Source organism: Gopherus evgoodei, chromosome 1 (assembly GCF_007399415.2).
Source record: "Gopherus evgoodei ecotype Sinaloan lineage chromosome 1, rGopEvg1_v1.p, whole genome shotgun sequence".
In the NCBI taxonomy this organism is placed as follows: domain Eukaryota; kingdom Metazoa; phylum Chordata; order Testudines; family Testudinidae; genus Gopherus; species Gopherus evgoodei.
Window position 1 is genome coordinate 79,152,942 of NC_044322.1, and position 23,006 is coordinate 79,175,947.

At 48.1% G+C, this 23,006-nt stretch overlaps 1 protein-coding gene across 14 annotated transcripts in view; it reads right to left on the reverse strand.

Annotated features, from left to right (window-relative positions):
- MYCBP2 (MYC binding protein 2) overlaps positions 1-23,006 on the reverse strand; it is a 463,608-nt gene that overhangs the window by 196,238 nt on the left and 244,364 nt on the right. For all 14 annotated transcript variants that reach the window (XM_030566987.1, XM_030566958.1, XM_030566968.1 and 11 more), the window contains 4 exons: positions 20,066-20,257; positions 3,643-3,849; positions 1,260-1,391; positions 391-569 (listed from right to left, as the gene is read on the reverse strand). In XM_030566987.1, the coding sequence (XP_030422847.1) occupies positions 391-569; positions 1,260-1,391; positions 3,643-3,849; positions 20,066-20,257 (710 nt within the window). The remainder of the gene's footprint in view (positions 1-390; positions 570-1,259; positions 1,392-3,642; positions 3,850-20,065; positions 20,258-23,006) is intronic.

Here is a 23,006-nt window from a genome sequence, read left to right on the forward strand (position 1 = left end):
AGGATAACAATGGACAAAGCAGAAGAGCTAAGTTACCACAACATTTGCCAGACTGGAGCACAGAATCTGAAATGAGGGCAGAAGAAGTGTAGCCTTGCACCCGAGCCTCATGGACAAGTCTAAACTGCCTCCAAGATTTGATAGCAGAGAGGAACAACCCAAATATCCTGGATCAGAGGGACAGATTATGATCCAGAAAGCCAGCTGTTTTCAATAAAACAAAAGCTAAAAACAACATAATTGAGTTGGAAGAGCGAGATTGTTCTAACCAAAGCTGCTATCTCTACAAAATTAACTTAGATTTGTCAGTTCCAGTGAATTCTCATAAATGGATTTATGTTAAGTTTTTATGAAAAAACATGTTTTAATCAAGCATGAGCACTCACAAACCTGTAATAAAGAATCTGTGGAATCTGTCCTCGTGTCTGGTTTGTGCCATTACTGCTCAGACTACATGTACTGAATGTAAATGTCACACCATCTGGACACTGGACTGTGGTCATTCCCCCATCTCCATTGGCAGTGCGGCTTCCATAGTTCCTCAGACGGACTGCATATTTCACATTTTCCTTCAACACAAAAGCCAGAAACAGCATACAATATAAGACTGGTACACAAAATTTGTTTCATAATAGTTTGTAGTATTCATGTTGAAAGCACATTTCTACTTAATATAATTTTATTCAATTATATAAAAACAGTACATGGTCAAAAAGTATTTTCTACACATTAACTTTCAACTTAAGGGAATACTCTAAAAATAAAAAGTAAGTGGAAAAAAGCGTGGCATCTAGTAAAAGTCAGAAATTGTCTGCCCTTAAAGTTTTTGTTCACAGTGATGTAAACTGTATTATTTCTGGTTTCTTTAAAAATAACTAAAAGACAACATACCCCATTGACTAGAAACTCCAGAAAATTAGCTGCCAGTATATATCTAAAAAGATTTTAACTAGTACACAAGTTACATTCTACTGAACAGTAACATTCAAAAATAAGATTTAATTCATTTTAGAATTTGAACTTGATACTTATTGGGTAGCTAATGAAATGACAGTTTTTTCTAGATATGTTGTGTTTTTTATTTCTCAACAAAACAATACAAATTTAAATGAAGCATGTATTTTTCACATCTATATAAGAAAGAGAACTACGGCTATTTTTCAATACTAATTTAACTCTAATATTTAATTTTTTAAGAATAAAAATCCAGCATTTACTGACAATAAATGAGGAATTACACAGCTTTTCCTTTTATTTACCTTCAGAGGCACAACTTTGTCAAGTCTAATTTCAGATATGTCACTGGGGGAATCATCTGTGGTATATGTTCCTTTTACTAACTCTAAGGATGTCCATCTATGGGAATGAGTCAAATCTCCAGCATGATCACTCTAGTTTGAGGAAATATAAAATCAATTTTTAATTTGTATAAAAGGTAACTATCTATTCAGATTATGCACTTACTCTGATAATTATACTTTCAAAGTTACTATGTCAGAACGCTGTGTACCACAAATACCACTGTTTCTAAAGAGCTAAAAACCCTTCAGCAAATAAGAGCTTAGGTCAACCTAGCTACGTCACTTAGGGCTATGAAAAATGTCTCACCCTCTGCGACAGAAAAAACCCCTTCTGTCACTGTAGCAAGTGTATATATCACAGTGCTGCTGCAGCTCCACAGTTGTACCGCTACAGTTTGTAAAGTAGATCTAACCTAAGGCTCTCCTCATAAAAAGTGATGTCTAAAACAGAGAATTTATTTTCCCACAACTGCATGCTCCTACCATTCAGAACCCAAGTTCTGTGCCCAAAAGTGAACAATTAGGACTACAGGTGCACCAAATCACACTTTGTGTCTTCACTAGAATGAAGGTATCACCACGATACTTCTGCAGAATGTGTTTTCTTGGGAGCAAAAGACTTTATTCCAGTTGCAAACAGATTTCTGCATAGCAGCACTTTGAATTACCTCTGGCTGTAGTCTATGGCTTTTCTTTTTGGTACAGTATTTTCTGTGATAGATTGGTAGGTGAGCCCTCCATAGCATGTTGCACCCCAGACCAAACTCTCGTATATTGTTTGCCTTTTTTTGGTCAATTTTCTGTCTATGATATTTTATATCCTCCTTCGTTTTTTCTTTTCTGTATATGTTGCTTTCAGAAAGATTTCCTCCTCTATTCCCATCCCCCATTATTTTGTTTCCCTTCTTCTGGGGGGTTCCCTCTGGTTTCTCCTGTCCTACAGAACCCAAAATCTCCTAGGTGTTTTCCTCCCTTTTCTCACTCATCAGAAGGCTACATGCCACATAGGAACTGATTATCTATGGACAGATTCAGAGGCCAGAATACATGTGTTTTGCATCTGAGATGAGTGCCACAAAAACAAAGAACAAAAATTTGGGGTGATTTACTGATTAATTTTTTGTAGTACAGTAAGGCTCCGAGGCCATAAAATACCAGGGACCCACTCTGCAAAGAGCTAGTACAAACACATGGTAAGAGACAAGCCCTGTCCTGAACATCTGAGAATCTAAATCAAAGGATGAAAGGAAATATTACCCCTCATTATATAGATGGTGATCTGAGTCAGAGATTAAGAGCCTGATCCAAAGCCTATTGCAGGGGTCAGCAACCTCTGGCACGTGACTTGCCAGGGTAAGCACCCTGGCGGGCTGGGCCAGTTTGTTTACCTGCCACGTCAGCAGGTTCGGCCGATCACTGCAACCACTGGCTGCAGTTCGCCATCCCAGGCCAATGGGAGCGGTACGAAGCAGCGCAGGCAAGGGATGTGCTGGCTGCTGCTTCCTGCCACTCCCATTGGCCTGAGACAGCGAATCGCAGCCAGTGGGAGCTGCGGTTGGCTGAACCTGCCGACGCGGCAGGTAAACAAACAACCCCGCCCTGTCAAGGTGCTTACCCTGGCGAGCCGTGTGCCAGAGCTTGCTGAACCCTGGCCTATTGAAACATATAGTAGGACTTCTATTTATTTCAGTGGGCTTTGGATAAAGCTGTAAGTGACTTCTGAAGGTCACAAAAGAAGTCTATGTTACAGATGGGAATTAACGCAATACTCCTGAGTCCCAGTGCATCATTGTAATAAAAAAAAAAATCCTCTCACTCTCAAGAGAATATCTGACCCACAATTGTGCACACATGAGCATCTTCCAAGTATGGTTCTATTAGGGTTAATGGAGAAAGCAGGGGAAGATGGACAGCTTTCAGAAGCCAACTGCTGCTTTACTCATAGTTAAAGGAGCACATTTGCAAGGAGGAAGGGAAACAACTTTACTCTCACTACGATTCTGTTTCAGATTTCCCTCTGCCACACTTCCCCTCCCCGAATAGGCTGGCATTCCCACCCCTCAGGCTGGAAAACAACATATCTATATACTGATAAAACTCAGCTGAAAGGATATGACCTCCCTTTACCACAGCTTCTCTTTTTCTATGCTTTAGTGCTATAATTGTATTTATGAAATCCAAATAATTTTAAGATTTTATTTGGAATAATGCTACTAATATTAATACTAAGTTGTAACATACTGTATTGGTGCACTGATATCTTGGAGAGTAAAAATATACGTGTCCTACTTTACCATATATTATTTTTGTTTGGATTTTTTTTTTAAAGTGCAATACTTACATCATCAACTAACACCTCCAGCTCATATTCATGAATTCCTCCTCCTCCATAAACAGAAAACCCTACAACAACTACACCAGGTTTGTCCACAGAGAAACAGATTGCATCTGGGGACCCATTACCAGTATTCCAACTTCTTCCCTGACTTGTTTTAGTGAATCGGTTTGTGCTGGATTTGACAGAATGAAGGGAATTAAGCCCATCAACCTGTAAAGAAAGAAATATAAGCAACAACTAGAATATACTTTGTTTTAATGGAAGAAAGCAAAATTATCTCAATTATATAAATATTTTTAACTTAGTAAATTTAGGAAGCAGGTGTTAGAACGTCAGAGACTATCACAAAAGAGGACTTTATTGCGACTTTAGTTAAAAATAAGAAGATTTATAGCAACCATCTTTTTCTCAATTTGTCTAAAATATCTGACTAAATATTTTTAACAAAACTAAGCAGGAAATATTTTAGAAACTTTAAAATGGCAAATTTGCTTGAAATTTCTTTTTAAGGAAAGATATACAATATGGTAATACCATGTATCACTTCTGTCACTCTTAGCAGATCAAATGAATCACTTTATTCATTCTTAAGGGGTCAAAAAGTTCAGCTGATTTTTGCAGCTTTTGTGTTAAGAATGGATATGGCAAAATTCTGCAAGTACTGTTGTACTACTAAATGGAAAATAACTTACCTGTAACTGGAGTTTCTTTGAGTGTGTGATCCCTATCTGTACTCCACACACTGTATTCATGCTCTCTATGTGCATGAGAAAGGAGAATTTGCAAGTAGTGTCTGATGGTCTGCATCCGTGCCCCAGTGTACCAAGATTACAAGGGAAGGTGCAGATCAACTCCCTCCCCAGTTCCTTCTCTATCGTGAACCCGGACATAATCCCAAGCAGAGGGGAAGGAGGATGAGTAGTGGAATATAGATATGGACTACATATCCCAAAGACCCTCCAGTTACAAGTAAGTAACCTCCATTTCTTCCTGAATACTGGTCCCTATGTGTATTGCACATGTGGGTGACTGCTAAGCGGTATTCAACTAGGAGGGTGTAAGGAGGCGCCCTGGCTCCCCGCTGCGCCTGAGAGGGACGAGCCAGAGCAGGTGCCTCAGTGGGCGGAGTCAGCACGGCCTGTCCCCGCCCCCCGGAAGTCAAGGGGCGGGACAGGAAGTATAAAAGCCCAGCCCCAGTGCTCAGTTGGGTGCAGGCTGCCGGAGAGGACAGACGCTGGTGCCTGGGCTCCCGCCGGGCCGGACCTGCCCCGCGCCCACTACCCAGAGGAGCGCTGGCCTGACCTGCCTCGCGCCCACTACCTGGAGGAACGCTGGCCGGACCTGCCCCGCGCCCACTACCCAGAGGAGCGTTGGCTGGACTTGCCTCAGACCCGGTACCCGGAGGAATGTCGGCCTGACCTGCCGTGTGCCCGATACCCCGAGGAGTGGCCTGAGCTTCCCCACGACCGGTACCCGGAGGAACCCATGGTCTGGGACCCACCAGACGACGCTGGCAAGGACCAGGTACCCAGAGAGGGAGAGGTTGGAAGTAGCCCAGGGATAGCCGACCCTGGTTTGGCTCCTGAAGAGCCCGAACCCATGTCAGTGTGTTGCGGCCAGGATCCCCACTGACCGCAGCGGGTCTTGACCTTTGCTAGGGTCCCGGGCTGGAATGCAGTGGAGTGAGAGGGCCTGCGTTCCCCCGGGTGGCAGACTCCCCCTCTTCCCGCCTATTGCCACTGCTCTGCCCTGACCCAAAGGGCCAGAGCTAATTAGACTTGTGTTTGGTGCCCCGCTCGGACCAAGGGCTGGGCCCCTTTGACTTTGCCACCGCTCTGCCCTGACCCAAAGGGCCAGAGCTAATTAGACTTGTGTTTGGTGCCCCACCCAGACCAAGGGCTGGGCCCCTTTGACTTTGCCACTGCGCTGCCCTGACCCAGAGGGCCAGAGCGAACTAGACTTGCGTTTGGTGCCCCGCCTGAGCCAAGGGCCCGGGCTGATACTGTGTTTGCTCAGCCCCTGCTAGAGGCCTGAGCCTGAACTATTACTGCCCGTCCTGTCCAAGGGCCCGGGCTGATACTGTGTTTGCTCAGCCCCTGCTAGAGGCCTGAGCCTGGACTATTACTGCCCGCCCTGTCCAAGGACTGGAGCTTCTCTACTTTGAGAGCCCCGACCCCGCCTAGAGGGCCAGGGCTCTACCTTGTTTACAGACCTTGTACCCCGCTCAACACCTACCGAGGGGCTAAGCCTACCCGGACTGCAGTGCGTAAGGAGGCGCCCTGGCTCGCCGCCGCGCCTGAGGGGGATGAGCCCCGACACGACCGGCTTACAGAGGGGGTACAAGGATGCAGCAGTATAGATGTATAATACTACTGTCCCAATGACTGGGTCTGCAGAAGAGGCTGGGACTAAAGCATAATACTTCATTAAGTTGTGGATGAAACCAGGGCCGGTGCAACCATTTAGGCAAACTAGGCGGCCGCCTAGGGCACCTAGTGGTTGGGGGCACCTAAAAGTCTCCTCAGGCGAGGAGGTGGAGTGGAGGTGAGCTGGGTGGGGGGATGCACGGGGGGGCACGTGGGGAGGGCTACCTGCAGTAATGGGGGAGGGGGCGCACAGGGGAACAGCTCCCGTCCCAGCTTACCTCCACTCTGCCTCCTCCACTGAACACACAGCCCAGCTCTAAGTCTCCTCCAATCAGCACCGCAAGCCTGAACGATGAGGGGAATTAGAGCAGCGCCGGCATGCTCAGTGGAGGAGGCGGTGCTGAGGTGAGCTACCCAGGCAGGGTTAGCTTCCACGGGGGGGAGATTCCCCAGGCAGAGTTAGCTGCCGTGGCGGGGAGGGGGAGGGGGGAAGTCTCCCCAGGCAGGGTTAGCTGCCACAGCGGGGGGGGGGGGGTAGCTGCTGTGAGGGGCTCCCCGGGCGGGGGACTGAGTTAGCTGCTGTGGGGGGGGGGGCGGGGTTAGCTGGGTGAGGAGGTGAAAGGTGGAAGTTTCGCCTAGGGCGCAAAACTCCCTTGCACCGGCCCTGGATGGAACACAAAGGCTGCCCCACCAATGTCCAATGTAAGTACTTCCTGTAGAGACGCTAATGAAGTTGCCTGTGCTCTAGTGGAATGGGACCTCACTAGGTCTGGAGAAGGAAGATGTGCTAACTGATAGCAAAGGATGATACAGCCAGAGATCCACTTAGAGAGTCTTTGAGCACACAATGCTTGCCCCGATCACTCGCTATAGTGACAAATAGTCTAGACAACTTCCTAATTGATTTCATTCTTTGCAGATAAAATGTAAAAAGCTCTTCGGAGATCAAGGGAATGAAATTTCCCCCCCGCAGTGGAAGCACAAGGTTTTGGAAAGAATACTAGTAGGCGAATTCATGTGATACTTGGTGATTACCTTAGGGATGAATTTCAGGTGGAGGCAAAAGGAAACCTTTTCCTTATGAAACATGGTGTATTGCAGATTAACCATGTGAGTTCCCAGTTCACTCACCCTCCTGCCTGACATGATGGTAAGGAGAAAGGTGATCTTCATAGACAGGTGGGGCATTGAGCATGCAGCTAACAGTCCAAATGACAGTATGGTAAGTACTGAGAATACAAGAGTAAGGTCCCATTGGTGTGTTGGCTTCATTACTGCTTGGAAGGTCCTCATGAGGCCCTTTAGGAATCTGGTTTAAGCAGGTGAATAAAAACAATAGTCCTCCTCCAGAGGGTGGAAGGCACTGATTGCTGTTGAGTGGACCCGCTGCAAGCCAGTAGAAAGGCCTGATTGTCTTGAGAGTGAGGAGGCAGTCAATACTAGGGATACCTGCACAGTCTCTGGAGAGAAGAGATTTTGTTGTGCCCAGCTAGAGAAATGTCTTGATTAAGCCAGATAACATTTTCTGGTGGAGTCTTTTCTGCTGTGGTTGAGAATACTCCGACTGGACTCTGAAAATGAACACTGTAGGTCTGATGCCTATCCAAATACCAGGCTGTGATGTGGAGCTAGTCTGGGTTGTCATATCTGATCCCACTATTCTCCTGATTCAGCAGATCTGGGAAGGGCTAGATGCCGATGGGAAGATTGGTGAACATTTGAAGGAGGTACAGAAACCAGAATTGCCTGGGCCACTTGAGTGCTATCAGGATTGAGCAACTTCAGCTGAGCCCAAGGACTAGTCAGGCCAGCCTCCAGGCTGATTAAAGAGCTCAACTGAGTTGTGATAGGATTGCCTGATTGACAGGTCCATTTGATTGGCTGAAGAGAGCCAGCAGGCCTGCTGTTAAGCTCAGCAGCATCTGGTCACCAACTACTCAATGCTTTTTGCCCATAGCTGTGATCACTCTTGCCTGTGCCTGCTATTGTCTTTCTCTAGCCCTGATCCTATCCTGCTCCAGCCCTGCGTTCCCTTTCCAGCTCCTGGCTCTGACCCTTGGTCCCCAGCTCCAGTCTCTGATGCCCTCAATCCAGTTCTAACTATTCAGTAAGACTGCTGACACCTGCCCCTGCCAGGTGCAATGAAAATGAATTGTGAATCACCCACTTGTGGTCTATGGAGATGTGTCTGCTGAAATTGTCTGCCAGAGAGTTTTGTGCATGAAGGAGGTACATCACTGAAAGGGTGGAGTAATTCCAGATCCACCAGTTCCATAATTGGACCATGTCTATACAGAAAGAGATTTTGCTCCTTGTTTGTTTGTTTATAGAGAAGACAGTCATCATATTGTCTGACATTATTCAGACTGGGCAGGACCATGGATGTGGGAAGAAAGCACTTCAGGTCCTTTGTATTTCCCGTAGTTCTAGGTGATTGATATGTGATCAGAAAATTTAGGCAGATCCAAGTCTTTAGAGCCCAAGCATAAGAACTCAACTTATTTGGAGGGAGTTAGAGAGGGATCCCTTCTTTTGGGATCAGATCTAGAAGGGGATCTGATCCTGCATTTGTGAAAGTGCCCCTCACTCTCATGAAAAGCCTGAGAGCTCATGCTTGGAGGGGCACTGCTTGCAGACGGAGGCCTGCGTACGGGTGGGGGGAGCGGGGTACTCCTGGTCTAGATCTGATTGGGGTCTCACGGCTTTTTCCATGAGGTGCTTCCTCTGTTGAAGCTCTCGTCCCTCTCAAGCTTGGGGTCGGAAAAAAGTGGCAGATGCTGCACATGGCAGAAACATGAGCCCCTCTAAGGCAACAAAGGCAATGTTAGTGGTGACTGCTGACCAAGAAGGAGCCAGTTCTTAAGCCTCAGAACTCTGTGCACAGTCCTTCTTCCAAGGGGAGAAAATACGGAGAGTCCCCAAGGCAGGGAAAAAACACTCTATACAACTTAAAAAGTCTACTAGAAAAACGCTAAGAAAGGACAGTTACCTGTTCTGTAACAGGCGTTCTTCGAGATGTGTTACTCAGGTGTATTCCACAGTAGGTGTGCGTGCTCACCATGTGCACCCGTGCTGGAAGTTTTTCCCTTAGCAGTACCCGTAGTGGGGGAGCCCCGCTGCGACCCCTGGAGTGGTGTCTCTATATCGTGCTATAAAGGGGGCTGCGCGCTACGCCCAACCCTCAGTTCCTTCTTGCCAGACAACTCCAACAGAGGGGAAGGAGGGCAGGATGTGGAATACACCTGAGCAACACATCTCGAAGAATGCCAGTTACGGAACAGGTAACTGTCCTTTCTTCTTCGAGTGACTGCTCATGTGTATTCCACAGTAGGTGACTCCAGTTATACCTGATGGAGACGGGTAAGAGTTTAAGAGTTACCGGGGTGGAGCACCGCCCTACTAAACCTGGCATCACCCTGTGTTTGGGAGACGATTGCCTAGGGCGATGAAATGGTATGGACAGAGGATCATGTAGCAGTCCTGCAGATGTCCTGAATAGGGACATGAGCCACGGAGGCAGCGGACGAGGCCTGATGTCTCGTCGAATTAGCCATCACTATAGGAGGCGGGGGAACCCCTGCCAGGTCGTAACAGGTGCATATGCACGAGGTGATTCAGCGGGAGATCTGCTGGGTGGATAACCGGTTGCCCCCTCATGCCCTCAATAGAAGCAATGAAAAGTTGAGGGGATTTACGGAATGGCCTGGTTAGGTCTAAGTAAAAAGCCAGCGCTCTACGCACATCTAGCATGTGCAGGCGTTGTTCCTCATTGGAGGAATGGGGCTTATGGCAGAGGACTAGGAGAAAGATGTCCTGATCCATGTGGAAAAGCCGAGACTACCTTCGGCAGAAAAGCTGGGTGCGGGCGGAGCTGGAACTTATCCCTGTGGAAGACAGTTTACGGGGTTTGGAGGTCAGGGCCCTAAGCTCCGAGACCCGGCGAGCTGAGCTGATAGCTACCAGGAATGGCACTTTACATGATAAGTGGGACCAAGAACTTGTGGCCAAGGGCTCAAATGAAGGTCCTGTGAGGTGGGAGAGCACTAGGTTCAGGTCCCAGAGCGGGACCAGGGGGTCTGGCATAAGGGAATGCCCGATCCAGCCCTTTTGGGAATTGGGAGGTCATGTGGTATGAAAACACCGAGTAGCCCTGCACTAGGGAGTGGAAAGCCGAAATGGTCGCCAGGTGCACCCTGACGAAGGAAGGCACCAGCCCTTGGGTCCTAAGGGACAGGAGGTAATCAAGGATAAGCTGGATAGACGCAGAGGAGGGGGAAGAACCCCTCTCCCTCGCCCACCTGGAGAACCGATACCATATGGCCATGTAGATTTGACATGTGGATGGTTTCCTGCTCTCGAGCAGGACCTGTCTAACATTCTCAGAATACCTCCCCTCCTCCTCATTCAACCACGGAGCAGCCACGCTGTCAGTGGAGCACAGCCAGGTTGCGGTGGAGGAAACATCTTCCTTCCTGGGAGAGGTCTGGTCGGAGTGGCAGCCTGCACGGGGGAGCCACTAAAAGCTGCAGGAGGGACCCGTACCAATGTTGACGGGCCCAATCCGGGGCTATGAGGATAATCCAAGCCCCATCTGCCTTTACCTTCTGTAGGACTCTGCCTATCGGGGGAAGGGTGGGAAGACGTAGAACAGGTGGCCTGACCATGGGATTAGGAACGCGTCCAATATCACCCCTTCGCCCTCTCCCGCCCTGGAGCCGAATCGTGGGCATAGGCGATTCTGGATGGTGGCAAACAGATCTACCTGGGGAGTGCCCCACTCTAGGAAGAACTGCCTGGCCACCTCCCTGTTTAGAGACTACTCGTGCTGTTGGGAGAAGAACCTGCTTAGGCGATCTGCGAGTGTATTGCGCCTGCCGGGCAGGTGAAAAGCCCTGAGAAGGATGTTGCGGGTTATACAGAACTCCCACAGGAGCTGGGCTTCCTGGCACAAGGCCACGGAATGCGTGCCCCCTTGCCTGTTGACATTATATATAGCAGTCGTATTGTCCGTGAGGACTCTGACCATCTTCCTCCGCAGGTGCTGGCTGAAGGCTACGCACCCCAGGCGTACCGCCCTGAGCTCCCTGACTTTTATGTGCAGATGCAATTCCAAGGGTGACCATCTGCCCTGGGTTTTGAAGCTCCCCACATGGGCTCCCCATCCCAGGTCCAAGGCATTCGACACCAGATCTACTGAGGGAGGGGGTTCCCGGAAGGGGATATCCTGAAGCATGTTGCTTGCATGGGACCACCATTGCAGGTCGGCTACTACATTGGGTGGCAACATGACAACCTTGTCCAGGTCGTCCCTGGCCTGGGAATACTGGGAGGCCAGCCAGAGTTGGAGAGGCCTCACCCTGAGCCTGCCATGTCGCACCATGGAGGGGCATTCTGCCATATGGCCTAGGATTTGAAGGCACACCCGCGTTGCTGTCACCAGAAAGGCCATGACCAAGGTGATGAGACCTTTAAGCGTCTCGAACCTGTCCCAGGGGAGGGAGGCCATGGCTACCAGGGAGTCTAACAGCACCCCTATGAAGTGTATGCGCTGAACTGGGACTAACATGGACCTTTCCCTGTTCACCACTAGGCCTAGACTCATGCAGGTATTTAGCAGGAATTCCATCTGCACCTGCACCTGGGACAGAGACTTGCCCTGAGCAGCCAGTCATCCAGGTAGGGGAAGATCTGCAGCCCGTTCCTCCTGGGGTGGGCTGCCACCACCGCCATGCATTTGGTAAAAACCCTGGGAGCCATGGAAAGGCCAAAGGGAAGGACTGTAAACTGGTAATGGTCTGTCCCTACCAGGAAGCGGAAGAAGTGCCTGTGACCCTCGAAAATGTGGATATGGAAGTATGCATCCCGGAGGTCCAGGGATGCGAACCAATCCCCCAGGTCCAGGGACAGAATAATAGAGGTCAGGGACACCATACGGAATTTGCAGCGAACCAGAAACTGGTTGAGATTCTGCAGGCAGAGGATGGGCCTGAGCCTGCCTTTCACCTTCGGGATCAGGAAATACCAGGATAAAACCCTTTGCCCCGGAATTCCCGAGGTACCCTCTCCACCGTGCCTAGGGCAAGCAGGCACATCACCTCCTGATTTAAAAGGAGGGCGTGTTCTGGGTCCCCAGGGACACCCAAGGATGGAGGATGATGTGGTGGGGTTGCATTGAACTGCAGCTTGTACCCCTCAGAGATGGTATGGAGGACTCACTGGTCTGACGTTATATGGGACCAAGGCATTCTGAAGGCCGATAAACCATTGCCAAAAACCAGCTTTATTAACTGGGGGGTTTCCCGGGCAACAGGCCAGGTGCCCCCCGCAAAGTCAAAAACGCCTCTTCTCTTGCCTTTTGCCCTTCAAGGGGCTGGGGCGTGGGGCAGAATGGGACTGGCGCTGTGACCTGCGCCTCTGATCCCTAGGCCTTTTAGGTGGGGGCTCGTATCTGTCCCTTACGAGGGGAGCTGAGGGCTGCGGGGCCTGGGTTTGTCCTTGGCTGGCAGGACATACAGGCTGAGAGTCTGCAGGGTGGTGCGGGAGTCTTTCATCCTGCGCAGACGCATATCCGTTTGGTCCGCAAATAACGCTTTGCCATCAAACTGCATCAGGGCTGGGATTCCACGGACAGCCCTGACAGCGAAACCCACGACGCCCGTTGCATGGAGATAGCCTAAGCCATTGAACGTGCCACTGTGTCAGCTGCATCTGAAGCCGCCTGGAGAGCTGCTTTCGCCGCTGCCGCACCCTTGTCAACTAGAGCCTTGAATTCCTTCCTGTCCTTCTCTTAGGAGGAGAGCTCGAATTTAGGCAGAGACCCCAACAAGTTAAAGCCATACCTGCTCAGGAGTGCCTGATGGTTTGCCACCCTGAACTGGAAACTTGCAGAGGAATAAACCTTTTTCCCAAAAGGTGTCCAGCCTCCTCGCATCCTTGTCCTTGGGGGTGGGTGCAGGCTGGCCGTGTCTTTCATGGTGGTTGACCAACTACACCACCAGTGAGTTCGGGGTAGGGTCAGTGTACAGATACTCATGCTCCCTTGTTGGCAACAAGAAGGAACTGAGGGTGGGGGTGAGCGCGCAGCCCCCTTTATGGTGTGATATAGAGGTGCCACTCCAGGGGTTGCAGCGGGTCTCTCCCACAACGGGTACTGCTAAGGGAAAAACTTCTGGCACCGGTGCTCGTGGCGAGCATGCACACTTATTGTGGAATATACATGAGCAATCACTCAAAGAAGAACTATAAAAACACTCTTTACAGAATTATTTACAATATATGTACACAGATAAGACGACTGAAACAGCTTTGGACACAGAAGATTCTTCTAAGTCAGGCCATACAGTGGAAAGAAGGAATTGGAGAGGAGGTTAATCCACACCTTCCCTCACACCCTTGGTGTAGTATATACTGCCATTCGAGACATGGCTGGGAGGAGAGTAGGTTGATGAAAGTTTAAAAAGATTTCAGTCAAGCTGCCCACTGGATGAACTTTGTGGGCTAGAGCATGTGCAAAAGGGACTCCTCAGGTGAGGAGCTGTAACAATGTTGCATCCATGAAAGGCTACATGGGATAATGATTGAAATGCCACATGTAGTCATGAGGTAATCAAAAGGCACTTGTTAACCCATCATATCAATGGTCATCTGATCGTTCATGTAAATGTTATCTGAACCTTCCTTGATTAATAAGGTTCAACTATTAGTGAATATAATCTGTAAACTCCTGGCCATGAGTTGAGAGTTATCTGCTGGCCAGGTTGCTCCACTGTGAGGTCCAAGGGGCCCCGGATGGGTGGGTCCATCAAAATGGAGGAAACCCAAAAGTGCCTCAACACTCCTCATCAGACTGAGGTGAAACTGAACAGTTCCTTATGAATACTGTGCAGGACAGGAAGCAAAAGACAATTAGGAGAGTCCTTCTGCAAGGCTTGATATAGGTAGTTAGAAACTCAGTTTGAGAAAATAATGCCCTTGTGGCAGAGGTGACTAAATTAAAAGACCAACTGGTGGAGGCCGGTGAAGGGAAGGAGGATGTATGCCTTAATAGCCAATAACAGTTATCTGGCTTGTGTTCAGGAACAGGAATAAACAGTGGTCAAATTGTCTTTTAAATGAGATGACATTTAATTTTAACTCTATCTGAACAGTATTATTTGTAAATTCTCAAAAAATTCATTCTGTACACAAAGGGTAATTGCTGTAATTTTGGGGAAAATGCACTGTATTCTTCAGCCATAACAAAAGAGAAAGTTACTCACCTTGCAGTACCTGAGGTTCTTCGAGATTGGTGTCCCTGTGGGTGCTCCACTCTAGGTGACGGTGTGTCCCGGCGCCATTGATCGGAGATTTTTGGTAGCAGTGCCTGGTTGGGACGCGCACACTCAGTTGGTATCTCCCGTCTCGCTGGAATCTTCCTGAGTGCATGCGCCCCACACCCTCTTCAGTTCCTTCTCTACCATGGAGAATCATACTAGTACTCCAAAAGTAGAAGGGAGGAGGGCAGGGAGTGGAGCACCCACAGGGGGACACATCTCAAAGAACCTCAGTTACTGCAAGGCGAGTAACTTTCTCCTCTTCTTCGAGTGCTGTCCCTGCGGGTGCTCCACTCTAGGTGAATGTGTAGCAGTAGCCACTATGATTGGTGGGACTTTGGAGATGCGGCAGTGAGTACTGTAGATAGTACTGTATGGTCTACTATGGTGTCTGCCGTGGTGTCTTGCGTGAGGGCATAGCGTTTTGCAAACTTGTGTTCAGATGGCCCGTAGCTGCTTTGCAGATGTCAGGAATGGGAATATTGTGTAGGAAGGCAACGGATGTCGACATGGCTCGAGTGGAATGAGTTCTGATGCCTTCGGGCGGTTGAAGATTTTGCGCATGGTACATGATCTGATGCAGTCAGAGATCCACTTGGATAGACATTGTTTAGAGATAGCCATATCTTTTGATCTTTCGGTAATGGAAACAAAGAGTCGTGGGGACTTACGAAATGGTTTAGTCCTGTCTAAATAAAAGGCGATTGCTCGCCTGACGTTGAGAGTATGCAGGGTTGCCTCTTGCGGAGTCTTGTGAGGTTTGGGATAGAAAGTAGATAAGTATATAGGTTGGTTGAGGTGGAAGGTCGATACCACCTTAGGAAGAAATTTAGGATGTGGTCTCAAAAAGTTACTTTGTCTTTGGAGAAGATTGTGTAGGGAGGGTGGGTCATTAGGGCGCTCATTTCACCAACTTCCCTGCTGATGTTATGGCAACTAAGAAAGCCACCTTCACGGACATACGGAGATGAAAGGAGATAGCCAAGGCCTAAAATGGAGGTTTCATGACAGCATGAAGAAAGAGGTTAAGATTCCATGCAGCCGCTGTTGGGTAAATTTCAGGGTAGAGATTTTGCAGGTCTGTGAAAAAGCATTTTATGGTGGGGTGGGTAAAGAATAAATAACCGTCTAATAAGTCATGGAAGGTGGTAAGCGCCGCCAGGTGCACTTTGATGGAGCTGAGCAAAAGTCCATCCTGTTTTAATTTCAGGAGGTAGTCTAGAATGTTAGGGAGGGTAACATTATTGGGTGCTAAGTGATTACGTGAGCACCAGAGGGCGAAATGCTTCCACTTCTGCTGGTAGGTTTTACGAGTGGAGTCTTTCCTACTGTGCAGGAGGACATATTGGACTTGCTCAGAACAGGCTAGTTCATGGGTTTGGAACCATGAAGGAGGCAGGCTGTGAGGTGGAGCTTTTGGAGCTGGGGGGTGAAGAACCTGTCCATTATCCTGGGAAACGTGGTCTGGCCTGTTGGGAAGAGCCCGTGGATGACGGGAGGACATGCAGAGTAGGTAGGGATACCACATCTGTCTTGGCCAAGCCGGGGCAATAAGGATGACCCAGGTCTTGTCGTCTGCAATCTTCCGAAGAACGCTGTGTAACAGAGGGATTGGTGGAAGGCATACAGGAGGGAGTTGTTCCATAGGATGAGGAATGCATCTCCTAGGGATGCAGTCCTGAGTCCCGCTCTGGAGCGAAATGGAACATTTTCGATTCTGGGTCATGGCAAAGAGATCTATTGACAGTGTGCCCCAGAGGGAGAAGAGCTGTTGGAGTACTGCGGGGTGCAGTTCCCATTCGCGTTGTGTCAAGAAGTGCCTGCTGAGTGCGTCGGCAGTAGTGTTGTGGCAGCCTGGTAGGTAGGAAGTGACGATTTGTATTCGATGTCGTATGCACCAATTCCACAGTTGAATGGCTTCCATGCAAAGGGAAGGTGATTGGGCTCCCCCTTGTCTGTTTATGTAGTACATGCATGCTATGTTGTCTTTTAAGGCCCGAAGAGATTTGTTCTTTATGAGGGGAAGAAAGTGAAGGCATGCTCACCTCACTGCTCTGAGCTTTAGGAGATTTATGTGTAGGTGCGTCTCCGATGCGGACCACCGGCCTTCTGCCCTGTGCCGCCCTAGGTGTGCTCCCCAACCGATTAGGGAAGCGTCTGTGGTGAGCATGAGCGTTGGGGAACATTGCTGGAAGGAAATCCCCGTGCAGAGGTTTTCTGGACTTGTTTACCAATGTTGGGAAGCTATAACATTGGGAGGAGGAGTTAGGAGCATCCCTAAGGTGTGTCTGTTGGGTTTGAAATTGGAATTGAGCCAGTCTGGAGACATCTCATGTGTAGCCTGGTGTGGTGAACCACGAAGGTGGTGGCTGCCATGTGACCAAGGAGCTGTTGGCAGAGTCTTGCCTGTGTCCTGGGACGAATAGAGGGCGTGCATTTGAGCTGCGTGATAGCGAGGATTCTGTGATATGGGAGCAAGGCCCTGCTCTTGATTGAGTCGAGATAAGCTCTGATGAACTCTATCTGTTGTTTAGGTGTCAGGGTGGATTTTTGGATGTTTATTTGGAGGCCTAGGCTGTGAAAGAGGGAGATGGCAAAACGGGTAGCTTGAAGTGTCTCGCCACAGGAGTTGCCCTTGATGAGGCAATCGTCCAGATAGGGGAACAGTGTGACCCCGTGTTTGCAGAGGTGAGCCACGACCACAGCTAGAGTCTTGGAAAAAAAAACTCTCGGTTCTGTGGCGGGTCCGAAGGGAAGAACTCTGTATTGAAAATGTGAATCATAGGAAGCGTCTGTGAGCTGGATGAATTGATATATGAAAGTAAGCATTCTGTAGGTTGAGAGGTGTAAACCAGTCCCCTTGATCCAGTGCAGGTATTATTGTGCCCAGTGTGACCATCTTGAATCTTTGTATTCTCACGAATTTGTTCAGTCGGTGTTGATAGAGTACAGGTCTCCATCCTCCGGTCTTTTTCTGAGTTAGAAAGTAATGGGAGTAGAAACCTGTCCCTTGATTTTGCATTGACACAGATTCCACTGCACCTAGTTGTAGAAGATGCACCACTTCTGTGCGAAGCAAGTGGTCGTGAGAAGGGTCCTTGAAGAGGGACGGGGAAGGGAGAAGGGTAGGAGGGTAGGAGAAAGTTTGTCCTTATCAAAAGAGAGATCCTCCACTTTGGTCTGCAGTTCTCTGGGGATGCCAGATGCAGAGAGCCATGAGGATCTGTACATAACCACAGCAGTTGGTTACAGACTCGAGGTCCCTTCCAGCCCTAGAGTCTATGAGTTGCAGTTGTATGGGCTGCTGTGTCTGTCGTGTCTAGAGATGCCTGTAGGGCCGTTCTGGAAATCAGTTGGCCCTCAGTCAGGATTGATTTGAAGTCTGCTCTCCTATCCTCTGGGATGTAGGAGGCAAATTCAAAAATTTATTGTAATTATCAAAGTCATAACTGGCAAGGGGAGCGGAATAGCTTGCAATTCTGAATTGTAGTGTGGAGGACATATAAACCTTGTGGCACAAGATGTCAGGCGTCTAAGGTCCTTGTCTTGCGGGGTGGGTCGATATTTGACTGTTTCGTCCTCTGTGCAACTGCATCCATGACAAGGAGGTTCGGTGGTGGATGAGAAAATAGGAAGTCAGCGTCCTTAGCAGGGACATAGTATTTACGTTCAGCCTTTTTGCAAGTTGGTACTAAAGACGCTGGGGTTTGCCAGAGAGTGTCAGCCGGCTCCAGGAGTGCTTCGTTTACAGGGAGCGTGATTTTTGAGAGCGCAGATGGTTGAAGGATTCTGAGGAGTCTGTGTTGCGTCTCCTGAACCTCTTGAAAGGGGGTATCTTGACTGAGTGCCACCCTCCTGAAAAGTTCTTGAAATTGTTTACAGTCGTCCACGGCCATGGAGGCAGAGGGAGGAGGGCTCCATCCAGGGCTAATGGAGAGTTAGGAGTCCGTGAGTCAGGATATGGTGCGTAACTTGCATACTCAGGAGGGGGCTCAGGCACCTTAGAAGTGGACGGAGAAGGAGATTGAGGCACAGAAGGAGGATGATTGGTAGGAAGATGTTGCCAAGGGTACCACCGAGGCCAAGGCATAGGGTAGGAGAACCCAGGTGTCACCCATGGGGGGGGCGAAGTAGGGAAACTGAGGCTGGTGGCCTTGAGCCGTGACCTGAGGTGGCAGAGGTGCCTGTGGAGGAGAAGCAGGAGGGGAGATCTCCACTTGCTGTTGCAAATCAAGTTCACCATCAGTGAAAACCAGTTCAGGTGGAGAGAGCGGTGGTTCAAAAAAATGAGCCCTCTGTATCTAGGAGCGGAGAGTGAGGCTCAGGGGGCACTGAAAGGCCATATTGAGTGAGAAACTGTTGCTCCTGCTCCCTGGGCTGAGCTGAGCCTGCTCTCTGGTCTAGCTCATTAGCAGGAGAAAGTGAAAGTGACAGTAGTGCTGCACACTGCTTGGAGGTGCCCTGCAGGGGGTCTGCTACTGGTGCCCGGGTGGAAGATAGGCTCAGTGCCAATGTTCTTCTCCCTGAAGGGGAGGATTGCGCTGCCGGCACCGCGGCCGTTTGCGGTGCCCAGGAGCAGCGCGTTGCTGGCACCACGGCCACTTGCGGTGCCGAGGGGCCTGGAGCCACAAGGACCTTCCTGACACGAGAGGTTGGGTTCCTGCCTCTGCGCTCTGTTGAAGCCACGGCTCAGGCACTAGAAAAAGCTGAGGCACCTGCCTTTGGTGCTGTCAGCACAGAGGGTAGAGATCTTGCGGGAGACTCCCTACCCTTGTTAAAGTCTCACCTGTGAGACTGTTTTGCTTCTTGCCTCCGCTCCAGGGAGGGTGAAGCAATGCTGCCCACTGGTTCCGCTCTGGCTGGGGAGCGTGTGGGAGCAGGTTTAACCTCTCTCGTCTCCAAAAGTGGCTGTAAGGATTTTTCCATCATCAGCATTTTGAGCCGCAGATCCCTGTCACGACGAGCTCTTGACTTGAGACTCGCGCAATGGAGGCACTTCACAGAGACGTGGGTGTCCCTAAGGTACTTCACACAGTATGAGCGCCCATCTGTCCATGGCATGGATTCCTGACAGGAAATACATCTTTTGAATCTTGAAGCTCCTAGCATTATGAATTAGAGATGGCTGAGGAGAGTGTCTCAACGGGAGACAAGCCTGAGGGATTTTTTTTTTTTTTAAACTAAGTAACTAACTATGTAACTACACTAAAGGAAGGGAAACAACTGGGACGTAACTAATAACTATTTCTATGTTCTTTGTTACTGTTTCCTATAGAGACCAGGGAAGAAAAGGCAGCACTGCCCCGAGTTCCGTCTTCGGCCGAGGACTGTTGAGAAGGAACTGAGGAGGGTGTGGGGTACACGCACTCAGGAAGATTCCAACGAGACAGGAGATACCAACTGAGTGCGTGCGTCCCAACCAGGCACTGCTACCAAAAATCTCCGATCAACGGCGCCGGGACACACCGTCACCTAGAGTGGAGCACCCACAGGGACAGCACTCGAAGAAGAATGGCTAATTGTGAACAGCACTTCAATAACAGAGAGTGATTACACAATTTAAAAAGAAATATTTTGGTGGTTTGAGAGAGAGACTTCCTACACATATAATGAGGAACAGCAGTAAAACCAGTAAAAATTTCCACACAGGTAGAAACATTAAGTGTGATCACAGTAAATATTACATTCATAATGTACAAATACTGTAAAACACCTATATCAAAGATAATTTTACAGAATCATTATTACCTCAGATCCCAGTGCAGAAGCTGTAAGTTCACATACAATACTAGCAAGAAGTCCACAGGTATTGGAAACCAGGTGTGAAGAGAAGAGTTCATTTTCTCGTCTAAGACTGTTTCTGACTGGTAATACAACAATAACCAGCATTTTTTCTAGCACTTCCCGAAAGCTTGTCATCCCTGAGATACTTTCCTCATTCTGTGGTATGAAAAAAAAATTAGAAATGACAAGCTGTATCTCTATATATAAATCAGCTTGTAATAAAATAAATTACCTGTAATAATAATTGAGGCACCCCTGCCTTTCTAAATTAGAACCTCAGATCACTTTAAAATAAAACCTTAAGAAAAAATTTTGATGCTAAATTCACATTCCTACATTTTGCATGAGCTGTGAATAAGATGATTAGCAGATTTATCTGGTAAAACTTCACACACATCAACATACAAAATATCCTTTATACATCACTGCATTTTTTGCATTGACTGTGACATTTCTCAGAACTACAATGGTAATGCACGTTTTAAATTTTGATTCCTTAAAAAAAGATATTCAAAACAGTACACTATCTCAGCAATGCTCATATGTAGTAGGAAGTACAAACCAGTTACAAAAAGAATCCCAATCTAAAAATTGCACTGATACTCTGCAATCCAAGGTAAACACCCACCCCCTACTCAAAAAACTCCAACGTCTATCTGAAACGTGGGTCTACTTTAACAGAAAAAACCTTCAATTTTTCTGAGAATAAGATTTTACCAGTTCAACCCCCCATACCTCTACATAAAAGTCAACTTGTAATGAAAGAATTTAATTATCTTGCAATAATTGAGGTATCAGTGCCTTTTTAAAATTAGAAAATCATAACTTAAAAATCAGGACTTAAGGAAAATGCTGACTAATTCATGTTTAGTGTACAATCGTAGCAATTCAACAATTCATTCAGCCAGACATAGATTTACGTTTTTGTCTTCTCAAATACAATAAAAACCAAGTTTTATTAAGAATATTATGCTATAACCGGAAAGAGAATTCCTAGATAGGCTTGTGCATAGTCACAATGGTCATAACAGACCCTTATAGTCCACTACCTCATCAATAGCTATATCCCAGCAATGAAAGCTCTCTCTACTGGAGGAGAATGTCTCAGCTTTTTTCATATAACATTCATCATGAACCATACAACGAAAGTCAATGCAGAGATTAACCAGATATGTATCAAACAGTCTGCATGTCTTCTCTGTCCCAGAAGCTTCTGCTTTTTGTAAAGGTATGTCTACATTGCAAAGTCAACCCAGGCTCTGAATCAGCTTTACACCCAACCCCTCGTACCATCCATACACACAGTCTTCTGAGAGGTGCCAGAAGCCTCTCAAGATGCAAGCCTGCTGACTAGCTCAGGGGCATGAGTATGAGTCCGAGTCCATATCCCACTGTGGCTAAAGTCCAAGCCTGCTAGCTTTGCGGTGTGGATGTAGGCAAAGCCCAGGTCACCAGGCTTGTGTTTGGAAAGACCATCAGTGCTATCCCACAATCCCATAGGCCTGTGTGTTCTGAACCTTTAATCCCCAGACTTTCCCACCTGACTTCCAGGAACTGGAAGCAACCTCCGGGTTAAAACACAACTGCCTGGCATTTAACCCTTCCTTCTTCTGAGCTCCTCAGGTAACTTTATTGTACGTTAGCTATTCCCACAACTAAGCAGCAGACTAACACTCAGCATACCGTTAGCTGGACAGAGGAACACAGCAAGATTCTGATGAATCTGTGGTGTGAAGAGAACAAGAGCCATTGTTTCAGCAAGAACACAAGAAATGAGAATGGGTACATAAGCATCTTGGAGAGACTGGCAGTACCTGCACTCCCCCAGAACTCCTCCCAGAACTCAATGCTGGGAGCGAGTTAAATACTTCAAGAATGCCTATCACAAACCCAGGGATAGGAACCACACACCTCATGGAACTCCCTTTCTACCTGCCCTTTCTACAATGAATTTGATCAGGCGCTGGGGACCACACCAAGAGGCCTGAGCAGGGATGGCATGCTTATAACCACAGAGGCAGAACCAGAGGAGTGCCTGCAGTTGCTGGATCAACCCCTCAAAGTAACCCTGTTGATGCCAGTCCCAGATCAGGATATGCTGACAGAGCAGCTGCAGCACATCATGGGCCCATATTCAGAGGATCTCTTTGGGGATGGCCCTGGAGAGCACCCATTTCTGGCTGGTGATGCACGTGAACTTCTCACAGAGTATGTATACACAGTTCCTGGCAGCAAGCCTCCCAGCTCAGGTCAACAGACTCAGGCTTGCACTACAGCTAAAACATATCTGTGGGTATTGTGGGTTGGGCTGGAGCTCTGGCTCTGAAGCCTACAGATGTGGGTTGACTTCAGAATCCAACCTTTAGCCAAAGCCAAAACTTCAAAAGCCCTGCCTACACATCTAGAGTACTAGCCTGAGTCCAGCAACTCAGGCTGGGAAGCTCACTACCATGGGCTGTGTAGACATACCCACAGAGTAGGAACTCTAGACGGTTGGTTAAATTCCGGAGCCAGGCATAGTTATTATGGCTCTTCTGTAGCTCAGAAGCCCACTGCATTCATAGATGTGATCAGACACCAGAAGCTAAAAAATCTCCTTAGAATAGATGGATGGCGCTCCTCTGCTGCTCTGTAATAAAAGTTCTTGTTTCTATCCAGGCATTTCTAGGACAACAATGTCTTCCAGACTGTGTCTTGCCTTAAAGGACTGTAAAATGATCGTAACAGGGTCCTCTTCATAGGAAACCTCAGCATCAATGGGAAAAAATAGGAAGACTTGTTCACTGTTTTTACTGATTTTGGATGTCAATTTATCATGTCTCTTGGCTTAAAGCATGGCTTGCAGGAGCTTCTAAACCGGCCAGTGAATGAAAGATGAATAAAATAAAACCAGTCCATATAAAAT